This window comes from Primulina eburnea, chromosome 10, assembly GCF_022965805.1.
Source record: "Primulina eburnea isolate SZY01 chromosome 10, ASM2296580v1, whole genome shotgun sequence".
NCBI lineage: Eukaryota > Viridiplantae > Streptophyta > Magnoliopsida > Lamiales > Gesneriaceae > Primulina > Primulina eburnea.
This window is the reverse complement of record NC_133110.1, coordinates 6115026-6131162: the sequence shown is the minus strand read 5'-3', so window position 1 is coordinate 6131162 and position 16137 is coordinate 6115026. Positions and strand designations below refer to the sequence as shown.

General features: G+C 38.1%; 2 protein-coding genes across 3 annotated transcripts; one reads left to right on the top strand and one right to left on the bottom strand.

Annotated features, from left to right (window-relative positions):
* Window positions 1–7869: 7869 nt before the first annotated feature.
* LOC140842814 (uncharacterized) lies at window positions 7870–10856 on the top strand. Its single transcript, XM_073210981.1, has 2 exons — window positions 7870–10348; window positions 10417–10856. Exons 1-2 carry the CDS (start codon window positions 8059–8061, stop codon window positions 10803–10805), a joined length of 2679 nt encoding a protein of 892 aa, XP_073067082.1. The 5' UTR covers window positions 7870–8058; the 3' UTR covers window positions 10806–10856.
* A 458-nt stretch (window positions 10857–11314) lies between these two features.
* Window positions 11315–15853, bottom strand: LOC140842813 (putative pentatricopeptide repeat-containing protein At3g13770, mitochondrial). Of its 2 annotated transcripts, none has more exons than XM_073210979.1 (3): window positions 15087–15853; window positions 12214–14694; window positions 11315–11912 (listed from the first exon to the last, which is right to left on the bottom strand). In XM_073210979.1, the coding sequence occupies exons 1-2, from the start codon at window positions 15565–15567 to the stop codon at window positions 13250–13252; spliced, it is 1926 nt and encodes a 641-aa protein (XP_073067080.1). In that variant the 5' UTR covers window positions 15568–15853; the 3' UTR covers window positions 11315–11912; window positions 12214–13249. The 2 variants fall into 2 exon arrangements, with proteins under 2 accessions (XP_073067080.1, XP_073067081.1); XM_073210980.1 differs by having other exon boundaries at window positions 11315–11752; window positions 12243–14694.
* Between the last annotated feature and the right edge of the window lie 284 nt (window positions 15854–16137).

Genomic DNA, 16137 nt, shown 5'->3' with positions numbered 1-16137 from the left:
GTAATTAACTTAATAATTACTAATCAGAGATAATAGCGGAAACAACTAACAAATGATAGTTATACAACCCAAACGAACTCTAGAACAACTCAAAATAAGGTAAAGAATATCTGGTACAACCATATCGAATCAAATGATACCGAAACTAAACCAACCGGCTACTCAACGTCCTCCTCCTGCTCCTCCGGAACCATCCAACCTGAGACCTGCCCCGAGGGAAAGGGGTGTCCAAGATAAACAAAACCGAGGACGTGAGCGATAAGAACGCCCAGTACAAAAGTATGAGTATACAGACCTATATGAAATGCACATGCTATGATCATGATACCGGGGTAGTCAAGAAACAGGAATCACAAAAGGATCTCAACAATGCTCAGTCTAGAGGCGCCAAGTGGATAGTGCCGCGCGGTCCAACCTCTGGGTCACTGCATCCACTACAAGACAGACGTGGACCTAAAATGTCCCGGACCACCGAAGCCCTCCCGACCCGTCGGCCACTGTGTACTCTCGGTGTCCATGCGTCCACAAGACAGGGCTGAGCGGCCCCAAGATATAGCTTATCTCGAAAGAGATACAGCTCAACAGCAAAGGCTATCTCGAAGGAGATACGGCTCAACATGAAATGCAACGTGCAGTAATAAACGTGACATAATAGCATGCATCATATGACATATATCAATGCACCACATAATCATGCAACACATATATGAATGTATACTCAACCAGGATATCTCGGATAGTACTTTCGTACCTCTATCACCGCAATCCTAATCCACTGGAACAACCAGACAACAGGTCTAATCCAAGCCTATTCATCAAGTGAAAACCATCACTAAACTTATCTACCAGACTTAACTAGATAATCCTGAGATAAATACTGATAAAATTCCAAACCTTCGTCCGTCGCTAGCCCGCTGATGCCGCTAGCTCCCAACTAGAGCACAGCTCTGCTACAAGACCAGCAGCTCCCCGCTAGTGCCCAAATCTCGGAACACGACTAGAACCTGTCAGAAACGACTGAAATGCTATGAAATTCTCTGAATTGGCGAGTCAAAATGAGGAAATCCGACCACTATTTATAGGCCATGTTCGGATCCTCCGAACACCACTTCGGAACGTCCGAACGCTACGTGTCCACTGGCTCTTGACAGCTCATGATCGGATCCTCCGATCATACACTTCGGACCGTCCGAACATGCACGTGTCCAGCTGCTCTTGACACCTCATGATCGGATCCACCGAACCTACACTTCGGAACGTCCGAACTCCCACGTGTCGATCAACTCTTGACACCTAATGATCGGATCCACCGAACTCACTTCGGACCTTCCGAACTCTTCGGTGCTTCCGAACCATCTTCGGACCTTCCGATCATGATTAATCACCATTAATCCGTTAATTACCCAATTCGGCATTCGGGCTACTACATGGACAGAACAAGAGCTATGTTGAGGACTGCGGGTCTAGAAAAGTCATTTTGGGCGGAAGCAGTTAAAACCGCTTGTTATATTATCAATCGTTCTCCTTCAGTGGCGATTGATCTGAAGACTCCGATGGAGATGTGGACCGGGAAGCCGACAGATTATTCTCATTTGCATACATTTGGAAGTCTTGTGTACGTTCTGTACAATGATCAAGAAAGACCGAAGTTGGATTCGAAATCCAGAAAATGTATCTTCTTGGGTTATGCTGATGGAGTAAAGGGGTTTCGCTTGTGGGATCCTATTGTTCACAAGCTTGTCATCAGCAGAGATGTTATCTTCGAGGAAGATAAAGTAAAGGGAGACAAAGACAAAGTTGGATTCGAAATCCAGAAACTATTATTTTTCAAGTGGAGAATAAGACGGACGAAGGTCAAGTTTCTTGTGAAGCAGTACCAGAGCACGAAGAACAAGAACATGTTGAGTCTGAAGTTTCCAATGTGAGGCAGTCAACTCGAGACAGAAGACCACCAGGTTGACTTTCAGATTATGTCACTGAAAGCAACATTGCTTATTGTCTATTATCAAAGGATGATGAGCCATCGAGTTTCCACGAGGCTACTCAAAGCTCGGATGTATCCTTATGGATGATAGCAATGCAAGAAGAGTTGGAGGCTTTAGACAAGAATAAAACTTGGGATCTTGTTACACTAACACGAGGAAGGAAAGCCATTGGAAACTGATGGGTCTATAAGATCAAGCGTGATGGCAACAACCAAGTGGAGCGGTATCGTGCTAGATTGGTGGTGAAAGGGTATGCTCAGAAAGAAGGCATTGACTTCAATGAGATATTTTCTCTTGTGGTTCGGCTTACAACAGTCAGAGTCGTGCTGACATTGTGTGCGGTGTTTGACCTACATCTAGAACAGCTAGATGTGAAAACGGCGTTTCTTCATGGAGATCTTGAAGAAGAAATCTATATGCTCCAGCCAGAAGGTTTTGCGGAAAAAGGCAAAGAGAACTTGGTTTGCAGGTTGAAGAAATCTCTGTACGGTCTCAAACAGGCGCCGAGGTGTTGGTACAAGAGATTTGATTCCTATATCATGAGCCTTGGATACAACAGATTGAGTGCAAACCCTTGTACGTATTTCAAGATGTCTAGTGATGATTATATTATTTTGCTGTTGTATGTGGACGATATGTTGGTAGCAGGCCCCAACAAAGATCAGGTCCAAGGATTGAAGGCACAGTTGGCTAGGGAATTTGATATGAAGGACTTGGGACCAGCAAACAAGATTTTAGGGATGCAAGTTCATCGAGACAGAAGTAACAGAAAGATTTGGCTTTCCCAGAAAAATTATTTGAAGAAAGTCTTGCAACGCTTCAACATGCAAGATAGTAAGCCAATTTCGACCCCTCTTCCTGTTAACTTCAAGTTATCCTCCGAGATGTGTCCTAGCAGTGAAGCAGAGAGGATGGAGATGTCTCGAGTACCATATGCATCAGCAGTGGGGAGTTTGATGTTCGCCATGATTTGTACAAGACCGGACATTGCTCAAGCAGTGGGAGCAGTTAGTCGGTATATGGCGAATCCTGGACGAGAGCATTGGAGCACTGTTAAGAGGATCCTTAGATACATTAAGGGTACCTCGAATGCTGCATTATGTTATGGAGGATCGGATTTTACACTCAGGGGCTATGTAGATTCAGATTATGCAGGTGATCCTGATAAGAGGAAATCTACTACTGGTTATGTGTTTACACTTGCGAGGGGAGCAGTAAGCTGGATTTCAAAACTGCAGACAGTTGTAGCGTTATCTACAACAGAGGCAGAATACATGGCAGCTACTCAAGGTTGCAAGGAGGCAATATGGATTAAAAGGTTATTGGAGGAGATCGGACACAAACAAGAGAATGTTCCTTTGTTTTGTGACAGTCAGAGTGCTTTGCACATCGCAAGGAATCCAGCCTTTCATTCCAAGACGAAACACATTGGAGTACAATTTCACTTTGTGCGGGAAGTATTAGAAGAAGGAAGCGTGGATATGCAGAAGATCCATACGAAGGAATACATAGCTGATTTTCTGACCAAGCCAGTAAACATTGAAAAGTTTGAGTGGTGTAGATTCTCAAGTGGTCTAGCAGAAACGTAAGCAGCAGGTAATGGCAAGATTGAAAGGATGTGTGGAGATGTGTTTGATTCTCAATCAAATCTCCAAGTGAGAGAAATGTTGGCAGGTGTATTAAATGCATGTCGGCAAAGACTTTTCAAAAGAAAGAAAAGAAAACGTGGGAAAACTTTTCAACAAATGCAGTGGGACGGTGTAAGTTTCGTAAAGAAATTGAAGACGCGTTTTTAACGCGTGTTCACACGGTCAAGAGGCTCTATAAATAGAGCTTCCCTCTTTCATTTGGAAATCATCCATTCTTCGAGTTTTCTCTCATCTTATAAGCATTTGAGTGCTTAGTTCTATAATATTTGTGAGGTGTTTGTTCTCCTGTATTAAAAGAGTGTGTGTTCTCTTTGGAAACACAGTGAGTGAGTTGTACAACACAAAATATTATAGTGGAATTTTTTTCATCTTGCCCGTGGTTTTTACCCTAATAATTTTTAGGGGTTTTCCTCGTAAATCTCAGTGTCCAGTTTATTCTTTATTTTCGGATTTTATTATCTCAAATGCTGCACGTGGGACCAACATCTTTGAACTTACAACACCCAAAAACTTGATTTTCGTTCAACTCCACGTACTTTTCTTGGGTATAGTGATGTCCGTACAAGTTATAAGTGTATGAATAATGATGATATAATTTATATTTTGAGAAATGTCAAGTTTGATGAATTCACTTTTCTTTTTACTAGTCTTAATAAAAAGAATGCGCCGCGTCTCTTGCTAATCCTACTCCCTCATCTGATATTTATCTTCCACAAGTTTTTTTCTCAATCATCAAGTAATATTCTTACTTCACCTTCTCATCCTCCAAGTCCATTGTCTTTTGTTTTTGTTCCTAATACTACCCATGTTACTTCTTCATCTCCGATACAAGCCTCTACCTCATCTCATATGAATCATTATCCTATGGGTACTCGTGCCAAAGCTGGGTTTTTTAAGCTCAAGTCTCTTTTGGTTAATACATCAGGGGTTTCTGTTACATCCTGAATGGTGTACAACTATGACCTCTGAATATGATGCTTTGTTACAAAATCGCACATGGTCCATAGTTTGAATAATACTCTCATTGGTATCAAATGGGATTTTAAAACAATAACCAACCCCGATAGATCAATAGCTCGTCACAAAGCTCATCTTTTTGCAAAAGGCTACTCACAAATGTCAGGACTCGATTTTACTGAAACATATAGTACTACTATTGTTAAACCCACTACAATTCAGATTGTTCTAACATTATCCATATCACATGGATGACATGTTAAGCAAGTTGATGTCAACAATGTTTTTTTTTTCTAAATGGTAATTGTACTGAAGTTGTTTACATGAAACAACCGTCGGGGTTCGAAATTAATGATCCAAACAAACAACTTGTTTGTAACTTACACAAAGCTCTTTATGGCCTCAAATAATCATCAAGAGCTTGGTTTGATCGAATTGGACAGTCACTGCAATCCAGGGGTTTTATTGCTTCCAAACCAGATGCATATTTATTTATTAAGTTTACTTCCACTTCAATACTATATATTCTCGCGTATGTCGACAAAATTTTAATTCCAAAAAATAGTAAGTCATTGATTGATGATCTTGTTCAGCAATTGCATTGCCAGTTTTCAATTAAGGACCTTGGAGAATTGTCTTATTTCTATGTCCGGCATCTGTTGGTTTCTTGGTTCCTCACCCATTTCCTTGATTTCTAAGAAGCACTCTGTGGTTTCCCGATCGAGTCCGGAAGCTGAGTATAGAAGTCTTGCTGATGTAACTTTAGAATTACTTTGGATTGAATCTCTACTCTCTGAAATCCATGTCTCTTTACAACACACTCCGATGCTTGGTGCAATAATATGAACACAATTTTGCTTACTGCCAACCCTGTTTTAAATGCTCGAACAAAGTATTTGGGGTTAGATATTCACTTTGTTTGAGAAAAAGTGTTAAAAAAAGTTTTTTCAGTTCATCATGTTCTTGCAATTGATCAGACGACAGTTGTGTTTACCAAGCCTTTATCAGCTCTTACCTTTCATCGTTTGTGATCCAATCTCACAATGGAAAGTCATCCTTTGCTAAGCTTGCAACGGAGAGTCAAAGAGAAAGAAGTAAGAACCCAAAATTTTAAGCCCAAAGAATTAGAAGAATAGAGGAACAAGCCCAATGAAAATCCCAAGCCCATAAATTAATTATGATATGCATATTTATGTTTAGCTAAACATAAGAATATTTCTTGTTTCGAAATTTACACAAGATAGATAGTTAGTTCGATATATTGAGTATAAACATACATGTTTTGCTGTGTAAATGATGAGACAATGGGATCCAAATATTGATTTTTTTTTTCATGTTCATATTTTTCAACTCTAAAATATCATATATTAGTATCATATTTTTAATATTTTTCATTGATTTTCATCTGAAAAAATATACGTGGACTCAGAAAGAACAAACATATTTCTTGTGGACGAGAGAATGTAAATATATGAAAAAGATTAAATGCACATTTAAGTTTTAAAATATGTTTTAAAGCATTGAATAATTATCAAGAAATGAAAATTGTTTAATAGGTCTTGGAAGCTGTGTTACCCAAAAGCTGCACTCCTCCAGTTGTCAATAACATTTTAAATATGAAAGTCAACTTGTATTTTGACCACCTTTCACAAATGACATCTCATTGCCTCCCCAAATCTTTACATATATAATGTTTTATTATTTAATAAATAACTTTTTAACTTTTCGTCTATGCTATTGAAAAGATAGTACATAAATAGGTGACTTAAACCATCTGGACGGACAAAATAACATGTTTTCAGTGTGTTGAATTTGATAGGAGATTTGTTTTACAAAATTAACTTTTGACACGATATCATAAATTTAAATCAAATATTCCTTAAATCCTAATATAAAAAAAAATGGGTGGGTGAGCATGTGGGATGGAGAGTGGAGTTTTGTTCGTATTCTAAATCTCTTTGTCGTAACCTCAATCCAAACCGAGTCACGGGGCACACAATTTTTATTTTTATTTTTGGTTTAAATTTGGACTGTCTCCCCATATTTAATAAATAAATAATTTTCTATATGATACATAAATCTTGTACGTTTTTTCCCATTGATTCAGATCTCAAGTTTATAACTTAATATTATTTGTCCAATTAAGGTATATAATTAAAGAATGCGTTATTAATTATAATTGAGTAAGTTGAGACGGTTTTATAAATCTTTATCTGTTAGATGAGTCAATCATACCGATATTCATAATAAAAAATAATATTTTTTCATGGATGATCCAAATAAAAGTTTCATCTCACAAAATACGATTCGTGAGACCGTCTCACATAAATTTTTATAATTATTAATTTTATAAATTTCGTTATGTGACCGATCTCGTTTCAAGAAAAAAAAGGACGAATCTATGACATTTTTTGAACCATGTTTATAATTTATTTTATATTATTTTTTAATGGTTGGTGAAAGGTCAAATCTTGGAATTATTTAAAATTCCCATAGGATTCTCTTCTTTTAAGACCAAAATAATATAACTAACTATTGTGAAATCAATGTCACACATAATAATCATTATTATTGTGGAAAGAAACGTAGGCCAAAAGTGGTCCAGTAAACCAACCAAAGTCTGAGTTAATCTACTCATATTAACGTGAAATTTTATCACTATTATATGTAACTATTCATTTTCATGATTTGTATAAAGGTAAAAACTTGTGTGAAACGGTCTCACGGGTCGTATTTTATGAGACATATCTCTAATTTGAGTCATCCATGAAAAAATATTATTTTTTATACTAAGAATATTACTTTTTATTGTGAATATCGATAGGATTGACCGTCTCACAGATAAAAATACGTGAGATCGTTTCATAAGACTTTACTCTTGTATAAAATTGGATTGTAAGTAGTTATTCAAAACATCATTTATTACTTACATCTATACAAACATGTATATTAATATACTTTTTCGTTCTGCGTTAGATAAAAGTCAGACTAATGCAAAAATCTGCAAACATACTCCAGTCGAATAATAACACTAAAAAAATAGTGTGTAACATGTTCGTTTGATAAAATATTAGAAGAGATGATCAAATACATAATAATTGAACAAGGGTCGCTCATTCTACTCACTCGAACACCCAGCAATGCCAAACATAGATATTACTTGTAAGGCATACGATTAATCTTATTGAAAAATAAATAAAACCAATTAAATACATTAAATGAATATGATCCGTTCGATGAAATTTGTGGATAAATGTGCAACTCGTCATTGACTTTTGTTTTCCCTATCAATTTTGACAAGATCGCCTCTCAAAGGTTAAGGTTAACAATGTACATTTTGTCGTTATCTTTCCATTCCATCTTCAAGCCAGAAAACACACTCTACTCCACTCCACTCCACTCCGTAGTTTCTGTTCATGCATAAAATATTTTTGTTATTCCGGTAACTCATCAGTGTCGGAGCTTCAATGGCGTCAAACTGCAAAATCATTCTGTATTTTTCGTGTATCTTCTCATCTTTTCTTGTGAGCTCTGCATTTTCTGAAGCACAAGTTTTGCTTCAGTTTAAGAACTCCATCAACGATCCTTTGGATGCTCTCTCTGATTGGTCAAACTCCACAGCCATTCACCATTGTAACTGGACTGGAGTTTCTTGCACAAATGATGTTCCTTTTTCGGTTACTTCTCTTACCCTCCAAAGCTTGAATCTTTCTGGGGAAATCTCGGTTTCTGTTTGTGAACTTGAAAATCTTGCTCACCTTAATCTTGCTGATAATTTGTTTAACCTGCCGATTCCCCTTCATCTCTCTGAATGTGTCTCTTTGGAGACTCTGAATCTCAGTACCAATCTCATCTGGGGTACCATCCAAGAACAAATCTCTCAGTTTAAGTCATTAAAAGTGTTTGATTTTAGCAGTAATCATATTGAGGGAAACATCCCAGAAAGCATTGGCTCATTGCAGCAGCTTAAAGTTTTCAACCTGGGCAGCAACTTTCTTTCAGGTAGTGACCCTATGGTTTTCGGAAATTTTACAGAGCTCGAGGTTCTTGATCTGTCTCAAAATCCATTTTTGATTACTGAGTTGCCTGTGGATATTGGTAAACTCAGTAAACTCGAGAAACTTTTGCTGCAAAACTCTGGTTTCCATGGAGAAATACCTGATTTCTTCCAGGGTTTGAAGAGTTTGAAACTATTAGACCTTTCTCAGAATCATCTCACTGGAAAAATCCCTCGAGTTGGGTCTTTTTTCCTTCCAAATTTGGTTTCTTTTGATGTTTCACAAAACAAGCTGTTTGGGTCATTTCCCAAGGGGATTTGTGAGGCTGAAGGGCTAGTAAGCCTGAGTTTACATACAAATCTCTTGAATGGGTCAATACAACATGAGTCTATCAACGAGTGTATGAATCTTGAAAGGTTTGAGGTTCAGAACAATAGGTTTAGTGGTGATTTTCCATCTTGGCTATGGTCCTTGCCTAAGATTAAGCTCATCAGAGCAGAAAATAACAGATTTACTGGAGAAATACCTGACTCCATATCAGAATCTGCACAATTAGAACAGGTTCAGATTGATAACAATAGTTTCAATAGTAAATTTCCACCAGGACTTGGAAAACTTAGAAGCTTGTACAGATTCTCTGCTTCGTTGAATGGCTTATATGGTGAGCTTCCTCCGAATTTCTGTGATTCGCCAGTCATGAGTATCATTAATCTCTCACACAATTACCTTTCAGGTAGGATTCCTGAGGTGAGGAATTGTATAAAACTTGTGTCGTTGTCTCTTGCAGATAACGGTTTTATTGGTGAAATTCCAGAATCTTTGTCTGAATTGCCCGTGCTAACATACCTTGATCTTTCCTGTAACAATCTCACTGGTTCGATTCCACAGGATCTAGAAAATTTAAAGCTGGCCCTTTTCAATGTTTCATTCAATCAGCTCTCTGGTAGAGTTCCATCGTCGTTGATTTCCGGCCTTCCTGCTTCATTCTTGCAAGGAAATCCTGGATTATGTGGTCCAGGGTTGCCTAGTTCTTGTTCCGATGACAAAGGAATGAGCAAAAGATTTGGCCTTACTAAATTGACCGTTGCCATAATTTCTATTGGGTTAGCTTTTGCATTAGTGATATTTGCTTTGGGATTTTACCTCGTGTATCGCTCCTATATGCCAAAGTTCGAATCATGTCCTTGGAGATCCGTGTTCTTTTATCCTCTAAGAGTTACTGAGCTCGATTTGATCATGTTGATGGATGAAAAGGCAGCTAGTGGAAAAACTGGTGGAATTTTTGGAAGAGTTTATGCTGTTACTTTACCTAGTGGTGAACTTATTGCTGTTAAAAAGATACTAAAATTTTCGATCCACTCTTGGAAATCCCTAAAATCCGAGATGAAGACTTTGGCAAAGATAAGACACAGAAACATAGTAAAAATCTTGGGATTTTGCCAGTCTGATGATTCCATTCTCTTGATATACGAGTATCTACCAAAAGGAAGCCTTGGAGACCTCATTGGCAAACCAGACTTCAACATTCCATGGAGCGTTCGATTGAAAATTGCTATCGGAATCGCACAAGGATTAGCCTATCTTCACCAAGATTATGTCCCACATTTACTTCATAAGAACTTGAAGTCAAAAAACATCCTTTTGGACAACGATTTTGAACCTAAACTCACCGGCTTCTCTTTAGATCGAATTGTTGGAGAAACTGTATTTCACTCGACATTATCGTCAGAATCTGCAAATTCTTGCTATTTAGCACCAGGTACAAGAGTAAATTCAACATCATAATAACATACAATTATTGAAATCATTGACTTGTTCGTCTTTCAGAATACGGATACACCAAGAAAGCCACAGAACAGGGCGATACATACAGCTTTGGCGTCATTTTATTAGAGCTCTTGACAGGGAGGCAAGCTGAACTAAAAGAATCGACAGAACCTTTTCTTGATGTTGTAAAATGGGTGAGGAGAAAGATTAACATTACAAATGGAGCTTTAAAGGCTCTCGACTCTAAGATAACGAGCACTTCTTCCCAACAACAAATGATGGGAGCTCTAGAAATAGCCTTAAGTTGCACTTCTGTTGTGCCTGAAAAGAGGCCATCAACATGGGAAATTGTTAAAAGACTTCAATGTCTCGACTCAAGAACTACTTTTAGTGTCCAAGATATCGATATTTCTGGCTGTATTGAATCTGAAAGTTCAGTTCCTGTATGAACTTTCAAGTGAAGAACATTGTTTCTGATTGAAAACTCGATTTATTGTTGAGTGCTGTCTCGCTTGGGAATTAATTGTCCAGTCCATTCTTGTTCACATCATTTTTTATGTTGCATTGTGCATGAATTGTGAATTTTTCTATCTCTATCTCAAACTTTGTGCATCGATCCACAGAAGACATGAAAACACAGGAGCAATTTCTGTGCTCCAGCTATCAGACACGGGTTAAAGGAAAAAGTGGAGAAGTCAGATTGATCTTGCTAGAAATTTTTTTTAAAGCATATATCATTTTCATTCGATACTCCGCTGCTTCATAAGTGATGAGCATAGTGGAAATAGCTGATGCAATCAGCCTCCACATACAACGACATAAATACAAGAAGCGTCTCAAGTTTGAGATCCATGAAATGCTAATCTTTCCTTCCCAAGTTCAAAAAGTAAAAAGTTAAATGGCCAAAAAATATTAATATATATATTTTTAGCCAACAAATGCTGTTTGAAACTTTCAAGTTATCAAACGTATAAAATTAATAATCTGTGGGACTGAAATGAATCTCACACGATATGGCTGAATTATTATTTATCATACAATAACCTATATTTCATACAAAATGAGGCACAATACAAGAGCTCATGAATCCGTGGATAGCCACACCTCACGGAGGGGATCGTACCTAACATTTGCTCCATCACACCCCATTTCCTCTTGATATTCGGTTTCATTACGTGGAGACGATAATAATTTGTCAATCAGGCAAAACTCCAATTCATCCAGCTCTTCATCACTTGGGTACCCCTTTCTCTGTACAGAGGATGAACTTCTTGACAAATGAGAGTTTTCACCAACCTCTGCTACTTCTTCTGCCACGTTGCACGTACACAACTGGAGCAGCAGCGTAAGGGAAGCTACTGGAGGAGCCTACCAATAGTCCACGTTCTACGATGCACTGTGAATGCAGAAAGATTAGCGGGTGGTGAAGTCATCCATGATAACAAGGTCATAAAATAATGACACAAAACACTCTTCCAGATATGTGTCATCTCTTATTCCATGCTCTTAAAACCGATGTCGGCATGTCTCATTTGCTTAAATGTATGCGATTCAAACTCCATATCAAACAGAATTCTCTGACTACAAAGATGCAGATAAAATAAAAATCCATATCATGTAATTTACTAGTCAGTGATGCAAATTCATGATCAAGCCCCCTTCCTTCTGAGGTGATTACAAATTAGCTCTGAGAATTAAATCTATGAAAATGACGATTAAAGAGATTCATGGTGGTGAAAAACTATTCAACAAGACTTATTATAGAAATAAAGCACGAGTAACTTAATCCGAGAGAGTGTCCTGATGGTAGTAAATTTATATAGATAAGAACACAGGGGTGCAACTAAAGCAACTTACCTCAGCATTTAGTGCCTCTAACACAGTACCTGGGACAGGATCAGGGCAGAACTCATCAAGAGCGGATAATCTTTAAATACTCCATTCACATTATTGGATCCATTAGCATATCTTTGGGAAGCATGAGAAGATCACTCAGGGCATTAAGAAGAGGGAAGCATTTTTGTTTCATCGTCATCCATCTTACCATCTGTGCATAGCTGTTTTTTCAATCTGATGCAGAAGTATCAGCATCGTTGCCCAAAAACTCTGTGAGCCATCTTGTCCAATTGCCAGCATAAGAAAGCCAAGGAAGGATCATTTACCATGTTTGTTGTAAGCATACATGGGCCTCTAAAGAGTCAGGCTTTAGATGGAATTATACAGAAAGGTTACCAAGGTCTGGATAAAATAATAAACGGATAACAAGGCAGACCTTCCTTGTACCTTCGTTTTAAAACCATGTGGCAATGGTAACATGGCAGGCTCATTATTCTGGAAACCATGTACTGTTATTTTTTTTCCATATAAATTTTAAGTCATTCATTACTCATCACAAAAAAAAGGAATATTAAACCTATGTATATATATTGAATTTATTAATAATAGCTAGTTTACAGATGTAAACTATAAGAAAGGCCAAAAGATTGTATCCAACAAATGAGCAGAACCGTTCGATAAACAAAAATTTATTGCAAATGCAAGACTTAAACATTGGATTTGTTCATGCATGTAATGTCATGTTGATACTCCGTACACGGTATTGTGGGTTCGAGGTATTTCTGTTCGTCGAACTCGCGTGGTTTCCAGAGTCATGATTAAAAATTACTTTATTTGTTGATCTTGATCTTTTGCTACACTTGTTTGAGAAGTACATGGGGAAGCTGAAAGTGAACCAAGGTGCTATAGATCCTCTGTAAACTGAACTGGGCGATGTCTTGCGAGTTCCCGTGGATTTCAAGGGACTATTGTATTAAAATTTGTCAGTTAAGGCCATGTCTAGTGATCTGTGTCAACTCTCACCACCAAGTGGCCGCATTAAGAAGCTCAAAGAGTTTTACCAGTAATCTCCACACGAACACTTTCCGTGTATGATATGATGAAACCTACTTTTATCTCTAATAAGCACTTCTCTGCCGTAAACCTGAGACACAAACTTGGCGAAGTTATGGCAATCAACACAAATGCGTAGATTTTTCATCACGCGTATCGGCTTTGATTCAGATATATTGATTACTCCAAATGCCAAGGCTAGTTTCTCACTATGGCCCAACAGAATTCTCTCTTTCTGCTCCTCATCCACGTCATATAAAACGGAGCTCAGATCAGGGATATAACCAGCTGCCTTTAGCTTATCCGATAAATCATTTACCTTACAGGATGCATCATCTTTTCTTGAATTCGATTGATCACTTGCATAAAACGTATGGATAGTCTGGCCAAACTCAATCCAGCTTTTTCCTGGCTCCTTCACCACAGCCTTTTCCTTCATCTGTTCTCTCAATTTTTTTACATCATCCCATCTTCCCCCACATGCATATAAATTACAAAGAACTACATAACTCCCGGCATTTTCGGGTTCTATCTCAAGAAGTCGGTCACCAGCAATTTTTCCAACGTCAACGTTCTGGTGAACTCTACAAGCACCTAAAAGTGAACTCCAAATAGCAGCATTTGGTTCAAATGGCATCTTATATATGAACTGCAAGGCCTTGTCAACTAGGCCAGCACGCCCAAGTAGGTCAACGACGCATCCATAGTGTTCAACGCCAAGCTCAACCCCATATTTCTTGCTAGCTATATCATCAAAAATTTTCAGGCCACGGTTTTCCATACCTCCATGGCTGCAGCCAGACAATACAGTCAAAATAGTAGTGCTGTCAGGTTTGATTTCATTTTCTTCGTTCATAATACTGTAAAGGTCTACCACAGCTTCTCCAATCCCATGTTTACTGTAACCTGCAAGCATCGTATTCCAAGAGATAACTGTTCTTTCAGGCATATTATCAAAGATCCTCCTAGCATAAGTGAGATTTCCACATTTTGAGTACATATCAATTAAAGAATTCTGAAGGACCACATAAAAGGGTAGTTCAGATCGAAGAACATAGCTGTGAACTTGCCTTCCATACTCGGATGCAGCAAGCCCAGATAATGCAGTTAAAATACTGGTATAAGTAACATAGTTCGAAATCATTCCTTCTCTCCGAAGTGCACAGAAAAGCTCTAATGCCTCTTTGTCAAGTCCCAATTGAGCATAACCCGAAATAAGAGCCGTGCAAGAAATAGAGTCTCTCTCAGGCAAATTGTCAAATAGTGTCTGGGCTTCGTGTATTCTTCCAGCTTTGGCATATAAGTCAAGAAGTGAGCAACCAACATACATGCGGGACTCAAGAGGGCTCTTAATAATAAGAGAGTGAATTTGCCTTCCGCATTCAAATCCAAATGAGCCAGTACAAGAGGCAAGCACCGTCGAAAACGTGAACTCATTGGGATTGGTACCTGCAGTCTTTTCATGTTACATAATAACAGAAGAAATATAAACATTCTTTCAAGTAAACAAAAAACGACCAGAAAAACATATCTATGCTATATGTCCAAATAAAGCAAGGTTTTTGACATTTCCAAAATTTATTTGAATGAATGAAACATTTTGATGGCATGGAGATTCAACAAGGATTAAAGATAGTGAATGCTTGATGATTAAATCCTGAGACCCATCTGCAAAAGTTCTTGAAGGTGTTAGTATAAAGTAGTTGAAAGTAAGCCTATTCTAGGGAAATTCTTTGGAGGAAGAGCAGATGAATGTCAAACAAGAATATTAGATATCATCATGTTAAAGTGGGGTATCAGTAAGTTCACACACAAGCACCTGAACATGTATAAAAAATAACCTGATTTTAGCATCTGAACAAAAAGGGTGAGAGCTTCAGAGGAGAATCCATTTCTTGAATACCCAGAAATCATCGCAGTCCAAGAAACCACATTCCTGTCAGGAATTTCATCGAACACCTTTCTAGCATCACTCAAAACTTCACACTTGACGTAAAACACTATCAGTCTCGTTCTGAGATACACCGGTGGAAGATAACGGGTTTTCATCATATGGGCTTGCACTCTTTGGCCTCCTTTCAAGACCCTATGGGCTATACATTTGTTCAGTAAAGCATCGTACTCCTTAAACTTCATGTTAACGCCCAGTTTGGACATTTCCTGCAATCCATGATTCAGGTCACAGTTGAATTGCGAAGTGTTTGAATCGGGCGGAAGACGAGAAGAGCTTGGTGGATAGAGTGTGAAGGGTCTCTTTAGTATGCGCAACGTCGTTAGATGTTTGCGGAGGTTGACAGATTTTTGGTTGATACTTTTTAGCATACTTCAAGGTTAAACATAGTTTAGAAGAGGTTGCAGGATGAATTCCCATGTATGAAAGAATAAACCAGGTGAAAAAGCAGGTTATTTTTTATAAACTCTGGGTACATGGATTTATGAAAGAATAAAGCAGGCGAAAAATGCAACAAATTGCAAAATTTGTTTTGAGATCCAACATCTACACACTCCAAAAGATTCAAGCCTCGATAAATTTCCGGGACGAAAGTGCTAAGAATTGAATTGATCGCCAACTGGCTTCCTGAACAACAATCTGGACTTGTACATATCTCAACTTTACAGCTTCAAATTGTAGCAAGCTGGAGTCAGTGTTAGTAGGAACATGATCCAATGCCCTGTCAAGAGAAACAGAATGCAGAATGCTCCATGTAACATATATTCAGGAACAACCACAGAATTGACGCGAGATGATAATTCATATGGATTCAAGCAGTCTGCCTCCAAATCCGAAAAACCTATAAACTACAGAAAATCAAAATAAAGTTTCAGATATGTACAAGTCCAGCCATGTCGTACTCAGTCACATATATACAGACAACACAAGGGCGTTTACGA